At 38.6% G+C, this 14,312-nt stretch overlaps 1 protein-coding gene across 2 annotated transcripts; it reads right to left on the minus strand.

Moving 5' to 3' along the window:
• Positions 1-100: 100 nt before the first annotated feature.
• Positions 101-14,290, minus strand: prmt9 (protein arginine methyltransferase 9). 2 transcript variants are annotated; one of them, XM_028017557.1, is made up of 13 exons: positions 14,178-14,290; positions 11,109-11,308; positions 10,446-10,594; positions 10,120-10,356; positions 9,109-9,276; positions 8,935-9,037; positions 7,282-7,391; positions 6,911-7,103; positions 6,288-6,471; positions 4,235-4,919; positions 3,107-3,260; positions 867-989; positions 101-737 (listed from the first exon to the last, which is right to left on the minus strand). In XM_028017557.1, the coding sequence occupies exons 2-13, from the start codon at positions 11,304-11,306 to the stop codon at positions 498-500; spliced, it is 2,544 nt and encodes an 847-aa protein (XP_027873358.1). In that variant the 5' UTR covers positions 11,307-11,308; positions 14,178-14,290; the 3' UTR covers positions 101-497. The 2 variants fall into 2 exon arrangements, with proteins under 2 accessions (XP_027873358.1, XP_027873357.1); XM_028017556.1 differs by lacking the exon at positions 14,178-14,290 and adding an exon at positions 11,689-12,558.
• Between the last annotated feature and the right edge of the window lie 22 nt (positions 14,291-14,312).

The following is a 14,312-nucleotide window of genomic DNA, read 5'->3' on the forward strand; positions in this document are numbered from 1 at the left end:
TAATTTTGTCTAGTTCCACTGGCAGATTATTTCACTTCTAACTCATACCTTTTCATCAATTCTAAGAAATTATTCACTTAAAACAACCTCCTATATCATTCTGAAAAGTTACTTGTAAGTTAGTTTTGTCTTATTTCAGGTGTACCAAGATATTTGGAGTAGATATTAGACCAAAACTACTTGGTAAAATTCTGTTTTTGCGGTGCAGTTTTCATAATAAACATTTTAACATCTGGTCCATAAGGACAATTTCAATGCCACAGTACATTTTGTATGTACTATGAAACTATTCATACATAAACATTACTAGAAAATTCTATCGCAGTTCCATCACAAGGGCACTTAAAAACTTTGTCATGCAGGTCATTGCTAAAAAAAATCTACAGCTTAATATTTTACCAGAATAAAAAGAAAAACGTATCATAATAGATTTCCTGCAGTCTCTGTAACAATGGAGCTCTCCTAAAAATGTATAAAATGACGATACCACATAGGTTTTAGTCCATCTGCACAGGAGCGTTGTCTAAATGAGCGGAGATGGAGATGGTGCTCTTGTGCTGCTTCACAGCTAGACGGACCCAGTCTCCAGCTTGGACTTGCAGGGGATCCTGCAGAATGGCAGCGGCCTGCTTCCAGTGGGAGTTCCGGCTGAGGGTGCTGACGCTGACATCCGGGTCCAAATGGATCTGGTACCAGAAGGGAACCGCAGTAACCCTGCCTCCAGAGGTGGTCTGCACCTGTGTGGGATAGGAATCAGTGCATAGTGGGAGAGTAATTTCACTATAAAACTGTTGTTTTGGGATAAAAACTCCAAAAATAAATGACTCTCTTGACACCTTGGGCTGTATCAATAATGCATGTTTTACCTTGACTTCCCTCTCAGTGTAGTTTTTGTTGACATCCATGAGGTCCAGAACAAAGAGCTCCAGAGCCTCACTGAGATGTCTGCACTCCAGAGTGGAGAAATCCAAAAAAACATGAACCGGAACCTGCAAGATGTGACATTTCATTTGGAAAAACAAGGAGCAGGTTAGGATGTATGAGCTTTCTCTAATTCACATGGGAGCAAAATTACACACAGGGCTGGTAAATAAATAATATAGGAACCAATTCAAATACATCTTATTTCTGACACAAACAGTGGGCAAACATCCAGCTGGTGATTAAAGTTTAAGTTGCTAAGAAACATTTATCCAAATAGTAGTAGGGGGTGTATGTAAATATTTGAACCCAAAATCTCCAAATGCATATAACATGCATACAGAGGATGAATGCATGTAAACGTCTTGATCTTGGCTGCTGTTTCAGATTATGAGCATATACTCCTTATTTATGTAACTTTCTCTAATGGAGCAAAGATGTGTTTTATGTGATAGTAGGGCTTAGATGTGCCTACCATTGATGGCTTCAAAGAGAAGACATCTGCTAGAACAAACAGCCGTCCCCCATGAGAGGTCAGCAGACTTACGAGCGCAAACATGGCGCTGGAGGAAAACTGGGATTTCCAGACCAAATAAAGAAAAGGAATTTGTAGGAATTTGGCAGCTGGGAAGCGCAAATCCAAGAGGAGCAAAGAAAACACAATTCTAGACATCAGTATTCTGGGAGAATTGCTTGCTTAACTGGAAAAGGCATTAGTTGAAATATGGTTTTCTTTGGATATTGTAGTGCAACAGTCCATTTACTTAGAGTGGTGTTAAACCAACCACAGAAAATCCTGCATATGTTCAATAATATGTGTTAATGCTGATTATTCAACCTTAAGAAAGCATGTAAAAATGTAATCTCGTAGTACTAACGAATTAACTGAGCACTTCCGAACATCTGGTCTGTCTTAAGGCAATATATATAAGGTATACTGAAAAGTCAAATCAGATATATACCCTAAACATTGTTTTAAATGGGATTATTAAAATAGCTGCAACCATAATTCCCATGGTGCAGTAATGCTACTTCTCTAGATGGAAATGTTTTTGATTATATGTTTTTTATATTTACAACTGACTCTTAAAAGTTACTATTTGCAGACTATGCTACCTTTCTTTCTTCATTTTCCATATTTATACAAAAAAGGTTCCAATCATTCTACAAAATAGCTTTTTGTAATAAGAGGATTCACTTTGTTTTAAAATCTGAAAATAGAAATAAATTTTATTTTGTTAGCTTTCATAAAAATGTTTAGAAAATTGTTTTTTGCAGCTCTAGGCAAATGTTATTTTGTAGTAGAGGGGACAAAAGAGGTTCTTTAAATAGAAAAGTCATTGACCTCTGGCTTAGAAAAATACACAGCCTAAAGTAGAAAATGCTTCAGCATTGCCTTCTTATACACACAGCACCATAATCTGGAAATCATCTCTCTTTGTAAGTCAGCCTACTGTGGATTGTTTTGAGGAAAATTTAACAAAAAAACCATTGGAATGTCTGAGATGCTAAATATGCACCACTGCTACTTTATCTCTTGCTACACTATGCAACTCCTTTGTCTGCTCCGATGAAGCCTCAATCACCTCCAAATTGAATGTTAAGTGTTTCTACTTTAACTGATTCACCTGATAATATTTTAGGTATCTCAGAGCACAAAGAGCTAGCATTCATTTTTCATCTTCACCATGATCAGGAGTTCGGGAGAGAAAATAAAACTAAACAGTGAGGTCTATGCACCTAGTGTGTGAAACCAAAGTCAAATTCTTTGATTCTGTCCATAAACTTGGTCAATAAACCTCAATCTGATTCTAAAAAGTTATGTATCCTGTTTTAAGGAAAAAATAAATTCTATGTCCATCATTATTTTACACTAAAAACCTTGACCAATCAAAAGTCAGACATGACAAGACTTAAAATTCACTATATGCATTCAATTTCCCCACATTTGGTCAAACGGTGTTTTCAATACCCAAACATTTTATGTCAGCGTAAGGAAAAAAACACGAGGCTTTAATCTAATTAATAACGTATGACTCAGAATAAAAAGTGGAACAAGAAATTATCAAAAATCATCTTAAAAATTGAATGCTGAACTGAAAATGCAACTTTAGGACCTTTACAAGCAAAGTAAACATTTTAAAAGTTAAAGCCAGTTGATGGAGGACTCTAAAGGAATACTTACAGTGAACTGATTAATGAAAGGAGCAATATTAAATCCCAGAGTAGGTTCCCGGCCCTGGACAGCACTTTCCAGCAACAAAGTGTCAGACTCCACAAGCATACCGTATACAACAATCTTCTCTGGGAAAATACGCCCTCCTTCTTCCAGTAGAAACCTAACATGGTAAACAAGAGAAAAATAAAGAAATGCACGTCTTTTACAAGCTTTTTATGTCAACATTCCTGGAGTGGAGTCCTTTTAAAGCGACTTTTTAAAGTATATTTACAAAATTTCATCTATGGAGCCTTAAAAACTACTGAATGATCAAAAGACGGACAGACAACTTTCAGACAAGTGGTGTCCAAACTTTTGCAACAATTGTCCAAAGTACTCAAGGGACAAAAATTTTCTTTTCCCCATTTAAAAATCCAATTCTTTCTCTTGTACCAACACAATAAACTAAACCTGCAATATTTTATGTTTGCCTTAATATTATTAAACCTTTTGCGGTAATTACTTTCGATTCTGCTGGTCTATAAAATGTTTTTAGCTTATTCACATGTACAAAAATGAGAATTTTCTTCTAAAACCTTTGTTGTATTTACCCCTGCATAATATATCGCGGTGTTCAAGTCGAGTAAAAAGTGGTTGGATGTATGTGGCACGACTGAAAATAGAGGGGAAAAAAAGTAAAAAATGAAAAAGAAATTGTAACATGTTCTGTTTAAGAAGATATAACCTTGTCATTAAAAATCTCATTCTAAAAAATGTCAGGCGAAATTTGTACCATACTCGAACTGTGGTTGGGTCCACACAAAATTATCCCAAGGGCCATAAATTGCTCCTAAGCCGCACTTTGGACACATCTGATTTATACATGGGATCTAAAAATATATTTACATTTATATATACATGTATAACATAAATACATTCCATACTTTTGCACAGTGAAAATAAACCCTGACAATAACATGATAATCTGAATATAAGCAAAAAATGTGACTCAATTGCTTATTTTTAAAAGCGAAACCAAAAAAACTGAAACAAGGGGCGTTTTTATCTTGAATTGAAGCAATCTGAACACTCAGGCACACAGATTGGTCATATTTTGAAGCTACTGTGGACTAAAACAAATACTCTAGTCCTGACCTGGCCAGGGAAGCTTTCTCCATCAGCTTCTGCCTAACGAGCCCACATGTTTCCACGCAGTCGAGGATGATGGCGCTCCACAGCTTCTCATGGGACGGCCGCTGTAACATCCCCTGCTCGTCCTCTGTGTGGTTCAGCCAGAACTCCAGATGCTGCTCAGATACGTTGTTGGAGCGAGCGAGTCTCCTCAGGACGTTCTGCTGCTTGCTCTTCTCCACAGTGCTGTAGGCTTTTACTTGACCCTGGTGGGCTGCGATGAGGGAGAGCAGCGAGAAGCCCTCAGACACATCCAGCACGTAGAGCAAACTGCTATCCGCCACAAGGGAAGCCGTGCCAACCGTATTTCGATTTCGATTTTTAACCTTCAGTTCAGAGATGAGCTTGGTCAACGCGGTGCAAAAACTCTGATGGTAATCCTGATTGTTTAAGAGCGCCATCTCTGAATACTCCAGCATGCAGAAGTCTTCGGACTCACTCTGACTCGTCTGGAGGCACGCTAATTCGCTGCACAGTTCCACCTCTGGGTTTGGGTTTGGGATAGATTTGAAAGAGTTGGGGAAATCCGTGCGCTTGTCGAGGTAGATTCTGTGACCTTCTCTCAGTACGGCGACGCAGCTGAGCCTCAGGTAGGTGTCTTGGCAGGAAACTTCAACTATCAGCTCATCCAGAGGCTTTAGCCCAAAACCTGCAAAACGGAAAACAGGGAAAACATTTAACTTCATCTGATTATACAGCTACAAAATTAAACATAATATATTTTTAATCTACAGTCAATTAGGACAGAAACTAACGATTATCTTAGTTATCAATTAATCAATATAAAATTGCCACATTCTGATGATTTTTAATTTAACCCTTTTTTATGCAATAATGGAAATACATTAAGAGATGAAAATGAACAAATAATTCAAGAATACTGGCAAAATCTCATTTTATATATGAGCAAAGTTTAAAATGATGTTTACTTCACAACGGTAGCAAAACATTTTTTTTTTTTCATTTGAAAAACATTTTGAAAACCACATATCCTTTTCATTCCACTTCACAATTCTGCACTTCACAAATGTTGATTTATCATTAAATGAATAATTAAATGAATTTGATCATCCTCATTGTGAAAAGAGATCCAGGAGAGCAGACAATGAGAGGGCTCCTACTGGGATACCATCTGTTCACGTCATCTCGAAGCTCGTCAGACGTATTTGGGGGAAAATGCAGATTTACTGCTCATTAAAATTTCATAAACACTAAAGAGAGTCGCAGAATTTCAAGGCGTGCTGGGTGATGGATGTTTATCATCCCTGGGAAAGGTGGCGCCTCCTTTGAGCCCGTTTGAACTAATTAGCAGAGGAGAGACATGCTGTGCAGTCTGGTCTGCAACTGGGACATGTCACCTAATGTCAGCAGCTCTTCAGCTCGGCGCTCTCTGAAATCACAACAAAGTGAATCAAAAGGCCTTTATGTATCAAGATACTGTACAATAGTCATCTAATTTTAATCTCATATCTTTAATGCAACCTTTTAAGATTACAGAAGTTACTGTAACCGGTGGCTATAATTTTAGCCATTTGTACAAGTTTCCAAATGAGTATAAATGAAGTTCAAATGTTAAACCAACATTCTGTTTGATTTCCAATGATTTCAGAGAGGAAAATCTGTGGACATTGTCTTTTCCTCTGATGGTCAACAATATGTTTTCTGAAAGTTTCCCTTTGGGTTTTCTTTACTTTTTTATTCTGTTTCATTTGAGTACTTGATAATTTCCATTTAACTCTGACCTTCTACTTGTAAAAAGGCTCCTAGGCTCAAGAGATGAACTAGTGCCATGTTGAAACATAACAAAGAACCTATTTTTTGGATTATTGGATCTTTAGACACTTTGATACCTGTTACGCCTCCATCTTGACTAAAATATGTGAAATAAACCCCCCAAAGATCAAAGAGCACAACAAAAGTTTGAAAGATAAACAAAAAACGCATGAAGACCAGATGGTGATAAATAATAAAACAAAACATATACTGTGAAAACATAAAGAACATTTGTCCATCATACTCATTGCACTGTGGACAGGGTAGATGGCTTGCTCCCAGCAGGTGTCTTCCTGCGGTCCGGTGGACAGACTGTTCTCCTCGTCCAGGTGGAGCTGGAACCAAACAGCCAGAGCATCCAGCTCTCCTTCCTGAGTGACGGGCAACCGCATCTCTCGCACCTCCCTGGAGCTCAGGCCCTCCAGTTCCTGGGAGTTTCACAATCATCAGAATCAAAGGAGAGACCAACAAGACTTTAACTAGTATTCAAAACAAAAATATCTCCAAAAGGGTGGGTAGTGATGGATTTTATAGACAATGGTGGTCTACACAAGCACAAATACTGCATTTAGTTGTTGCAAACTCTTGTTCAAAGTGGGTGATGTGGACTTAAAGTTTAATCACAATAAAATTGATAACTATTTATCACTTATTTTCAGGCAACTCTGACTACGTATCAGAGCAATCATCGCCCCACAAACACAAATACTGCTATTGAAAATCTCAATGTCACATACTCTGACTTACTTCCTATCTCTGAAATATTTTCTAAATTCGTCTAATATACTAAAATATAAGAATAATATGTCTGAGATGGTCTGAGATTTTACGATCTGTTTTTGCTTCAGAAAGTGATTTTTCTGTCACCTGAACATTGTTGAAGTCTATGGTGAGGGCCGTGAACGGCTCTGTGAGCGCTCTGTATCCCCCAGTCAGCCGGCTCAGCCTCTCTGTGGTGTACGGCTCTGTGGAGTCATCCTGCTCAGGGCTGCAGCTCACCAGACTGCGGAGTTCCCCTGCTGCCGCCATGGACAGACCACCCACCTCTGCAGCACACCACCTGAACCAAAACACAGAGACAAGCAGACAAAACAATGTGTGGGGAGTTCATCTCAGCATGCAATGTAAGACATTTCCACTGTGCATGCTGGTATAATCATTTCAAATAAAATTGAAGCATTTTGACATGATTGCTGTTTGTAAAGAGCAGGGTAAACAAAGTGACCGCAGGAGTTTACCTGTGATGCCGGCGGATCTCCAGGCACTCGACGGCCATACAAAACACAGCGGCTCCAGCAGGGATGACCCGTCCTGTGGCAGAATCTTCTCCAAACTCACCCTCACCCCTCTGCAGAAAATAGTCAATTAAACGTGAACCTCAGAGGAAATCAGGTCCGTGCATGGAAAACAATTGCTGCTTCATAGATTTCTTTTTTTTTCGTCCCCAACCACAAAGCTGACACATCTTAGTGGAGCGTGTTAAGACCATACTAGGGAGAAAAGACATCAATCAGCACTGTTCAGAAAAAATACCCCAACAACAATTAGGCTGGAAACAAGAGAAAGACTCAGACTCTCTCTAAAAAAACATGGAGCATGATCCTAGGTTTGCCTGAGGTTTGAAGTGAAAGAACAAGAAGACTTCTGGAACAATAACTTTTTGACAAATGAGACCAAATTAGAGACGCTTGGCCATAATGAAAAGCTCCATGTTTGGAGAAAACCAAACAGAGAATACATGCAGTAACAACTCCTACAAATAAACTATTATTAGTGGTTGAGTGCTGCTGACTTGGGGCTTATTTCGCAGCCACCAGACCTGGACACCTGACCATAAACTCCTCTGCATAAAGTATTCAAAGGTAAAACGTGGCACCATCTGTCTTGACTGCTGGAGCTTGGATGAAACTGAGTCATAAACATAAAGTGATGTAATGGCCTAATCAAAATCCAGAGCTCCACCTGATTGAAATGCTGATTAATGAGCTGTGCAAAAATTAATGTCTGCAGACTTCAATGAACCAAAAATAATGGGACAAAATTCCCCCAGAATCACATGAGAGGCTGATCAAGTCATGCAGAAATCTGGTGAGAGTCACGGCTGATCTACAACCTACTGGGGTGTCCAAACTTTTTGTCCTGAGGGCCAAATTGGCAAGTCTGAACTACTGGGGGGCATAAAATTTATTAAATTATACATGCAAAAATGTGTTTATTGTGATTTATATATATATTTTTTTTTTAATTTTCCCTTCTGAACAATAAACCGGATTTTTGTGAAATCTGTATATCATTAAAGATCCAAAACATAAAGAATCTTATTAAAAGAAAAACAGATAATTTCCAATTTGTTTTCCAATTTGTTGGCCGAAGTTTTTACCATTCTTGACCTGTCATCAGAGGCCAAACAAAACCATTCAAAGGGCCACAAACCCCAGGCCACACTGGTGGAAGCTCCAACTTGAGAAATTTTAAAACATATTTGTAGACAAAGGTATTTTTATCTTAGACAAAAAATTTATATATTATTTGTATAGTTTTGGCTTAATTACTACTACAGATATGTTTGGGTTTTTTTTGGAGTCTGAATACTCCAGTTATCAATTAAATTGATAACTAATTTATTCAACAATTATTTCAATAATCTGTGAGCGCTCTGTATCCCCGAGGCAGCATTAATCAGATTTATTGCGATTAATTTGATTAATTGTGATTAATCCGATTAATCGTTTCAGCCCTGCAGAAATGTGTCATCGTATACTGCCTATCTGAAACTGTTTTGCGTTCCAGGGACTTGTGGCATCAAAATTAAAGTTGTCCTTATTCTGCATGTTAAGGCATTCCACTCAAAATATCACTTAAAAGATGACCTTTGCTCTGTACAGCGTTACCTTTGGAGGCAGGAGGAGGTGGTGCCAGGCATGAATAAGACTCTCTATGATGCCCTCTCCAAACAGCCCTGCGTCCACAGTCTCAGTCACCACCAATGAGACCCTGAGCACAGACAAAAAATTAATATGTGGAGTAATGTCTAAAAATTCAATATCAGCAGCTAGAATTTCTACCTGTTTGGGATGTCTGTTGGTACTTCCATCTCAAGGGACTTCTTATGGAGGATTTTGATGCTCCCCTCCATCCCATTAGCAGCCACCACCTCGCAGGCCAGTTCATACATTGTCTTTGAAAGCTCGCAGGCGTACACCTCAGCAGCACCAGCTTTCTTAGCACACATACTAAACAGACAGAAAACAGGCATCAGAACTGCACTTTTTGTTGTATCTGATTAAGTTACTTAATCAGTTAGTGATTTAGGGTGTTTTCACACCTGATAGACTGGTAGACTGGGTTCGATTGGGGACCAAAAATGTAACATTTGTTACATTTTCAACTGCGGTGGTTTGCTTTCACACTACACTGTGTCCAAACTAATTAAAAACCCTTGCCTGTGATGGCACTGGACCAAGAACTACTGATTACAAATTTATTGATGGAACTTGACTTAATGTCATGTTTTGATTGTTGATTCTATGTTTACTTGTGTTTCTGTGTTTGATACAGTATGATGTAAAGCACACAAATAAAATTTGATTTGATTTTGATTTGAAGGAAACGATACAAAAACCTATGAAGACACTCAGTGAGATTCCTTCTTCACGTGATGTAAACAAAAATGGTGTAGCAACAGATTTTAGTGGTTGCAGAACTTCTCTTTGTCTCTGGTAAAATACTATGAGCAACTTGTCCCACTAGTGCTAGACATACGGATTTGTTTTGGTTGTATTTACCCAGAATGCCCTGCACTGTAGTCTGCTTCCTGCTTTTGGAGCCAGAGTTCACTTATACCAAACCAAGACGTAGGTTGTTTATTTTTTGTTGTTGGCTCTAGTGGTTTTTATTTGAAAGTAGTTTGACAGGAAAGAGGGTAATGAGAGAGGGGAAGACATGCGGCAAATGACGCCAGGCCGGGAGTCAAACCTGCGACCACCGGCACGAGGACTAAGGACTGTTCGCTTTTTAAGACAACTACAACTTTAAAAAATGTTCAGGTCTTTAAATTGTGACGGAAAATGTCTCACCCAAGGATTCCAGTGCCAGTACCTATATCGAGTACAGTTTTGCAGCCATTCTGAACAGCCTTCTGAATGGCCTGCTGGTACTTTCGGTTCCTGCCATGGTCGTTGAGCATGAGGAAATGCCAGCGTTCCACTAGCCAGTTGGCAACACGGTAAAAATTCTCTCTGGCTTCTGGAAAGTCTGGCTTCATCTTCAAGGCCTTGTGGAAATGGCCCGCAGCTTCATCTCTAAATCCCATTCTGTATTGTAAAACAAATGAAATTGATCTTGTTCAACTGAATACTGCTGCAAATATTGATAAAAAAGTCATGAACATGTAATCATGTACCGGAAAAGGTGTTCTCCCATGCTGTTGAGGATGACCTCATCAGCAGGGAAGATTTCCAGAGCTTGTTCGTAGCAGTCGAAGAGTTCCTGAATTCGTCCCACAGAGTCCAACTCTTCGGCCCATTTAAACAGAGTGAGCCTGAAAGAATCCTGAAAAACAACAGCTCTCTGTATTTAGTTCCGCTAAGCCATGTGAACACAAACACAATTTCTGCAAATGGTGAAGAGAACAGAGTGAGAACCACATGGCATGAAGCTAAGACAACATTTCTAGGAGCTGCGTATATAATCATTATCCTCAAGAAAACAATGCTGTATTTTCAACAAATAAAGTTTCCAGTCAAAAGGTGCCAAAGAACATCTAAATTAGCTATCGCTTTGCAAACTCCCCCCCACATTTTAGGAAACAGTGAAGCATTTAAATATGCACAGGTACAGTAGAGGATGCAACTATGAGTAACAGTTTTTCAAAGAGGTACTAATGGTTTTTAGCCATGTTGGGTGTCTCTGGGCATAGTTCTTCTATTCTCAACGGAAACAAAAAAAATAATGTACAAAATTAAAGATATACATTTCCGTTTATATCATACTTCATAAATCTAATTTGATTATAACCACAAAATGTATGCAGGCTGGTCTAGAAAGTATTATACGCATTCTTCACCTGTGCAAAGTCCTTGAAAACAGGTGCAAGGTTGAGCACAAGTAGGTAATGGACGAAAGCTGTTCCATAATCCTGGTTGAGCAGAGACTGCTGGGCGCTCTCCAGGGAACTGGAGACCAGCTGGTCCCTGGCAGGGTCCACTCTGCGTCGCCTCCGGGCCCTCCTCCCATGCTTGGGCCTTGCACTGGTATTTGGCATCCCTAAACGGAAGGGAAAGTGAAATACAAGATTTCAACTTGCTGTAACTTGCTTTAACTACTTTGCCGGTGCAAATACCATGTAAGGATGCACTCAGATTTTATATAGTTATAGAAATAAGGATTATATTTACTTGGCTTTAAAATAATATCGCCTGCTCACTTTCTAATTTTAAGCTAGTGTCTCTAAAATATTTTTAGTGCTGCTCTGCAGTAATGATTAGTTCAGTTCCGGTTCGGGTTGCAAACTTGAACAGAAACCAAATCAGTGCATTTTAAAGTGAATATTCATTATGCCATCCCATCTTATATATTTATGTTATTGCTGATATCAGAGCACTTTCGGTTCTGTTTCCTAATATTCAGAAACGTGCAACACTTACTCTGAGCAGAGTTAGATTCCAGGCTAGTATATGGGATGAAATTGCAGCTGACCAGCAGCTGCAGCCAAACACAGAAGACTTATTAATGTTGACAGCACGCAAACCCGACCATGACGTCCATCAGCGGTTAGCCTCACTGTAAACTAAAAATAACCCTGACAAACAAAAAGACAGAGGCCGCGTAATAATATCTGCTGTGAATATCACTGCAGCAGTTTATTTCCGTCTTTGGTAATATTATAGTTTTAACACTTATCTGGATGAAACCCGAAGCAGGTTTTTAAAATGAATCACATTTACAAATATCCAACTGAGCGGCGCAGCTGTCCGCTTGAATAGCTGCTCGGTAGCAAACATGTCTCCAATTACACGTTCCGTGCCTTCACTAACAAAGACGGATATTTACTTGCCTAAAGTTAAAAAAAAAGACAATTTTGCTAGTAGAAGTGTGTTTATAAAGGATTTATTTATTTATATTTATCTACATATTTATCTACAATAAACGTGTCTATCTTAGTTTTGTCTTTGATGACATTGAGATATCGCAATTGAAAGACAAAGAGTACAATTGATCAAGATGGTTCAGTTTTTAGAAACGTGATCTGAAGGAGCCTCGTTTCATCTGAATGTGCCCAAGGTCGCATAGCAATAAGGGCATTATCTCAACAGCAAATGACTGATTGGTTACAATTCATAGCCGTATTCAATATCTTATTAGTTAGACATTCAAATTCTGCATACCATTAGTAAAAAGCAGTTGTCTTAACGACACACACCCATGTTTAAATGCTAGGTTTGAGACTTACACATAAAGAATGTGAGAAATAATTTTGAAACTTTTTTTCTGTACTCATAGTATAATATGCTTTGATTAATTTTTTAACATCTATCTATATTTTATCCCAATTGTTATTCTACAGCACTATGTAGTGTTAATTTAGATTTAGATTTACTTTATTGAACAGACTCGTGGTCCACAAAGATGATACACAGACAACACAACATATAAAGAATAAAAGACCAAATAAAATAAAATAAAAATCTTATAAAAGACTTGCATACCAATGTTTCCACAGAGCCGACTGGTATCTTAGCGCACTGAAAGAGGGATGTGACTACATGTTTGTGTTTTATGTAGTAAGTAGTGGAGTTGTGCCATTTGGGTCATTATTCACAAAATAATTTTACTGAAAGTTTGTGATTTCTAATAATACTAATATGAATACAGATCTTCTATTGTGAAATGCCACCACCCTATATTATTTCAGTTTGGTTTTATAAATGTCTATAAAAATGAACTTAGAAATTGGATCAAACATTAAATATTGCACCATATGACAGTGAACTACTTTCACTTCTATGCATATTTTGCAAGAATAACAGCATCCAAATTTGACATGCAACGTTATATTTGTTTTTATATGATTATTCAGTACTTACTCCAGCTATCTAGCATTCATGTATCTTTTCATTAACTGTCATTTTGTGTTTTTACTGCTCAGATGAATAATCTAAGCAGCTGTATTGACACTACTTTTTAGCAGCCTTCTGGGAAGTACTTTATGTTAAGTTGCTATTTTTTGTCTGTTTTTTATATTTAAAGTATTTATATTTAATCTCGGAATGACTGAAATAAATGAATGGTTAGTCGCCAGCAAACACAAAACGGAAATACGAGTGACTGAATTCGCGCGCACATGGACATACTCTTTGAACATGGCCGCGCATCATTTGTAAGCCAGCAAGCAAGGCGCCGCACAAGGAAGGCGAAATGTATGCTTAATTTCGAGATAGAGACCCACACCGACCATGTGATTAATATAAACATAGCAGAGGTGTTTCCGTACAAACACACACACACACAGAGAAAGGTTTTCTTACATGTTGCTTGTTCTCGATATGCATTTATTGTTCAGTGCTCCCCTAATGACCACGATTACTAGCACTAAAATAAACATTTAAATAGATTCATCAACGTTAGTTGAACGCAAACTACAGTGGTAGCATTGTTGCCTTGCAGCAAAAAGGCAACAGACTAAGCAAACTTAGCCTGGGATTTGTTTCTGCATGAAGTTTGTAAGTTCCCCTTGTACATGAATGGGTTGTGTCACAGAGGGACACATATTTGCACACACACACATATACACAAAACTAGGGACAAGCCCCAAACTGTGGAAGGAAGCGCAGTACCAGAAGAGAAACCACGCAAGCATCTATCAAACATTTTACGCGCTAAACACCTCCCTTCTCCACCTCCCCATGACTTCAACCGGGCCAACCGCCGGCTGGCTGTAAAGAGGCGCACCTTATTAAGTTTTCTACACGCTCTCAGATGTCAGACTTTCTCAATCTGTCACTTTACTAGGTGGAGTTCCTTTAATGGACAAAGGGAAAACGAGGCACCGCATCCGTTACTTTTTAAAAACATATATTTTAATTGACTTTCTAATGAGTCTCTAACTTAAAGGCTCGCTGTTGAACGGTCCTACCTGTTCGCCCTTCGTGGTTTTATTTGACAGCGGTGGAGCGGGGAGCAACACCCATGCAGCCGAGTCAGAAGTTACAATGCTAACAACTGTTAGCTGCTGCTTCTGCTACCTCACAAAGCGATGGTCCATCATTCT

This window comes from Xiphophorus couchianus, chromosome 5 (genome assembly GCF_001444195.1).
Source record: "Xiphophorus couchianus chromosome 5, X_couchianus-1.0, whole genome shotgun sequence".
In the NCBI taxonomy this organism is placed as follows: Eukaryota; Metazoa; Chordata; class Actinopteri; order Cyprinodontiformes; family Poeciliidae; genus Xiphophorus; species Xiphophorus couchianus.

What these genes read in the sequence shown, in the direction of transcription:
- prmt9 (XM_028017557.1), bottom strand. Translation starts at nt 11,306, where the DNA reads ATGCCAAATACCAGTGCAAGGCCCAAGCATGGGAGGAGGGCCCGGAGG. An exon ending in ACTGGCACTGGAATCCTTGG is followed by an intron (nt 9,277 to 10,119) that starts GTGAGACATTTT and finishes CTGTCTGTTTAG; the next exon opens with TATGTGTGCTAAGAAAGCTG. An exon ending in CTTTCATTAATCAGTTCACT is followed by an intron (nt 990 to 3,106) that starts GTAAGTATTCCT and finishes CACATCTTGCAG; the next exon opens with GTTCCGGTTCATGTTTTTTT.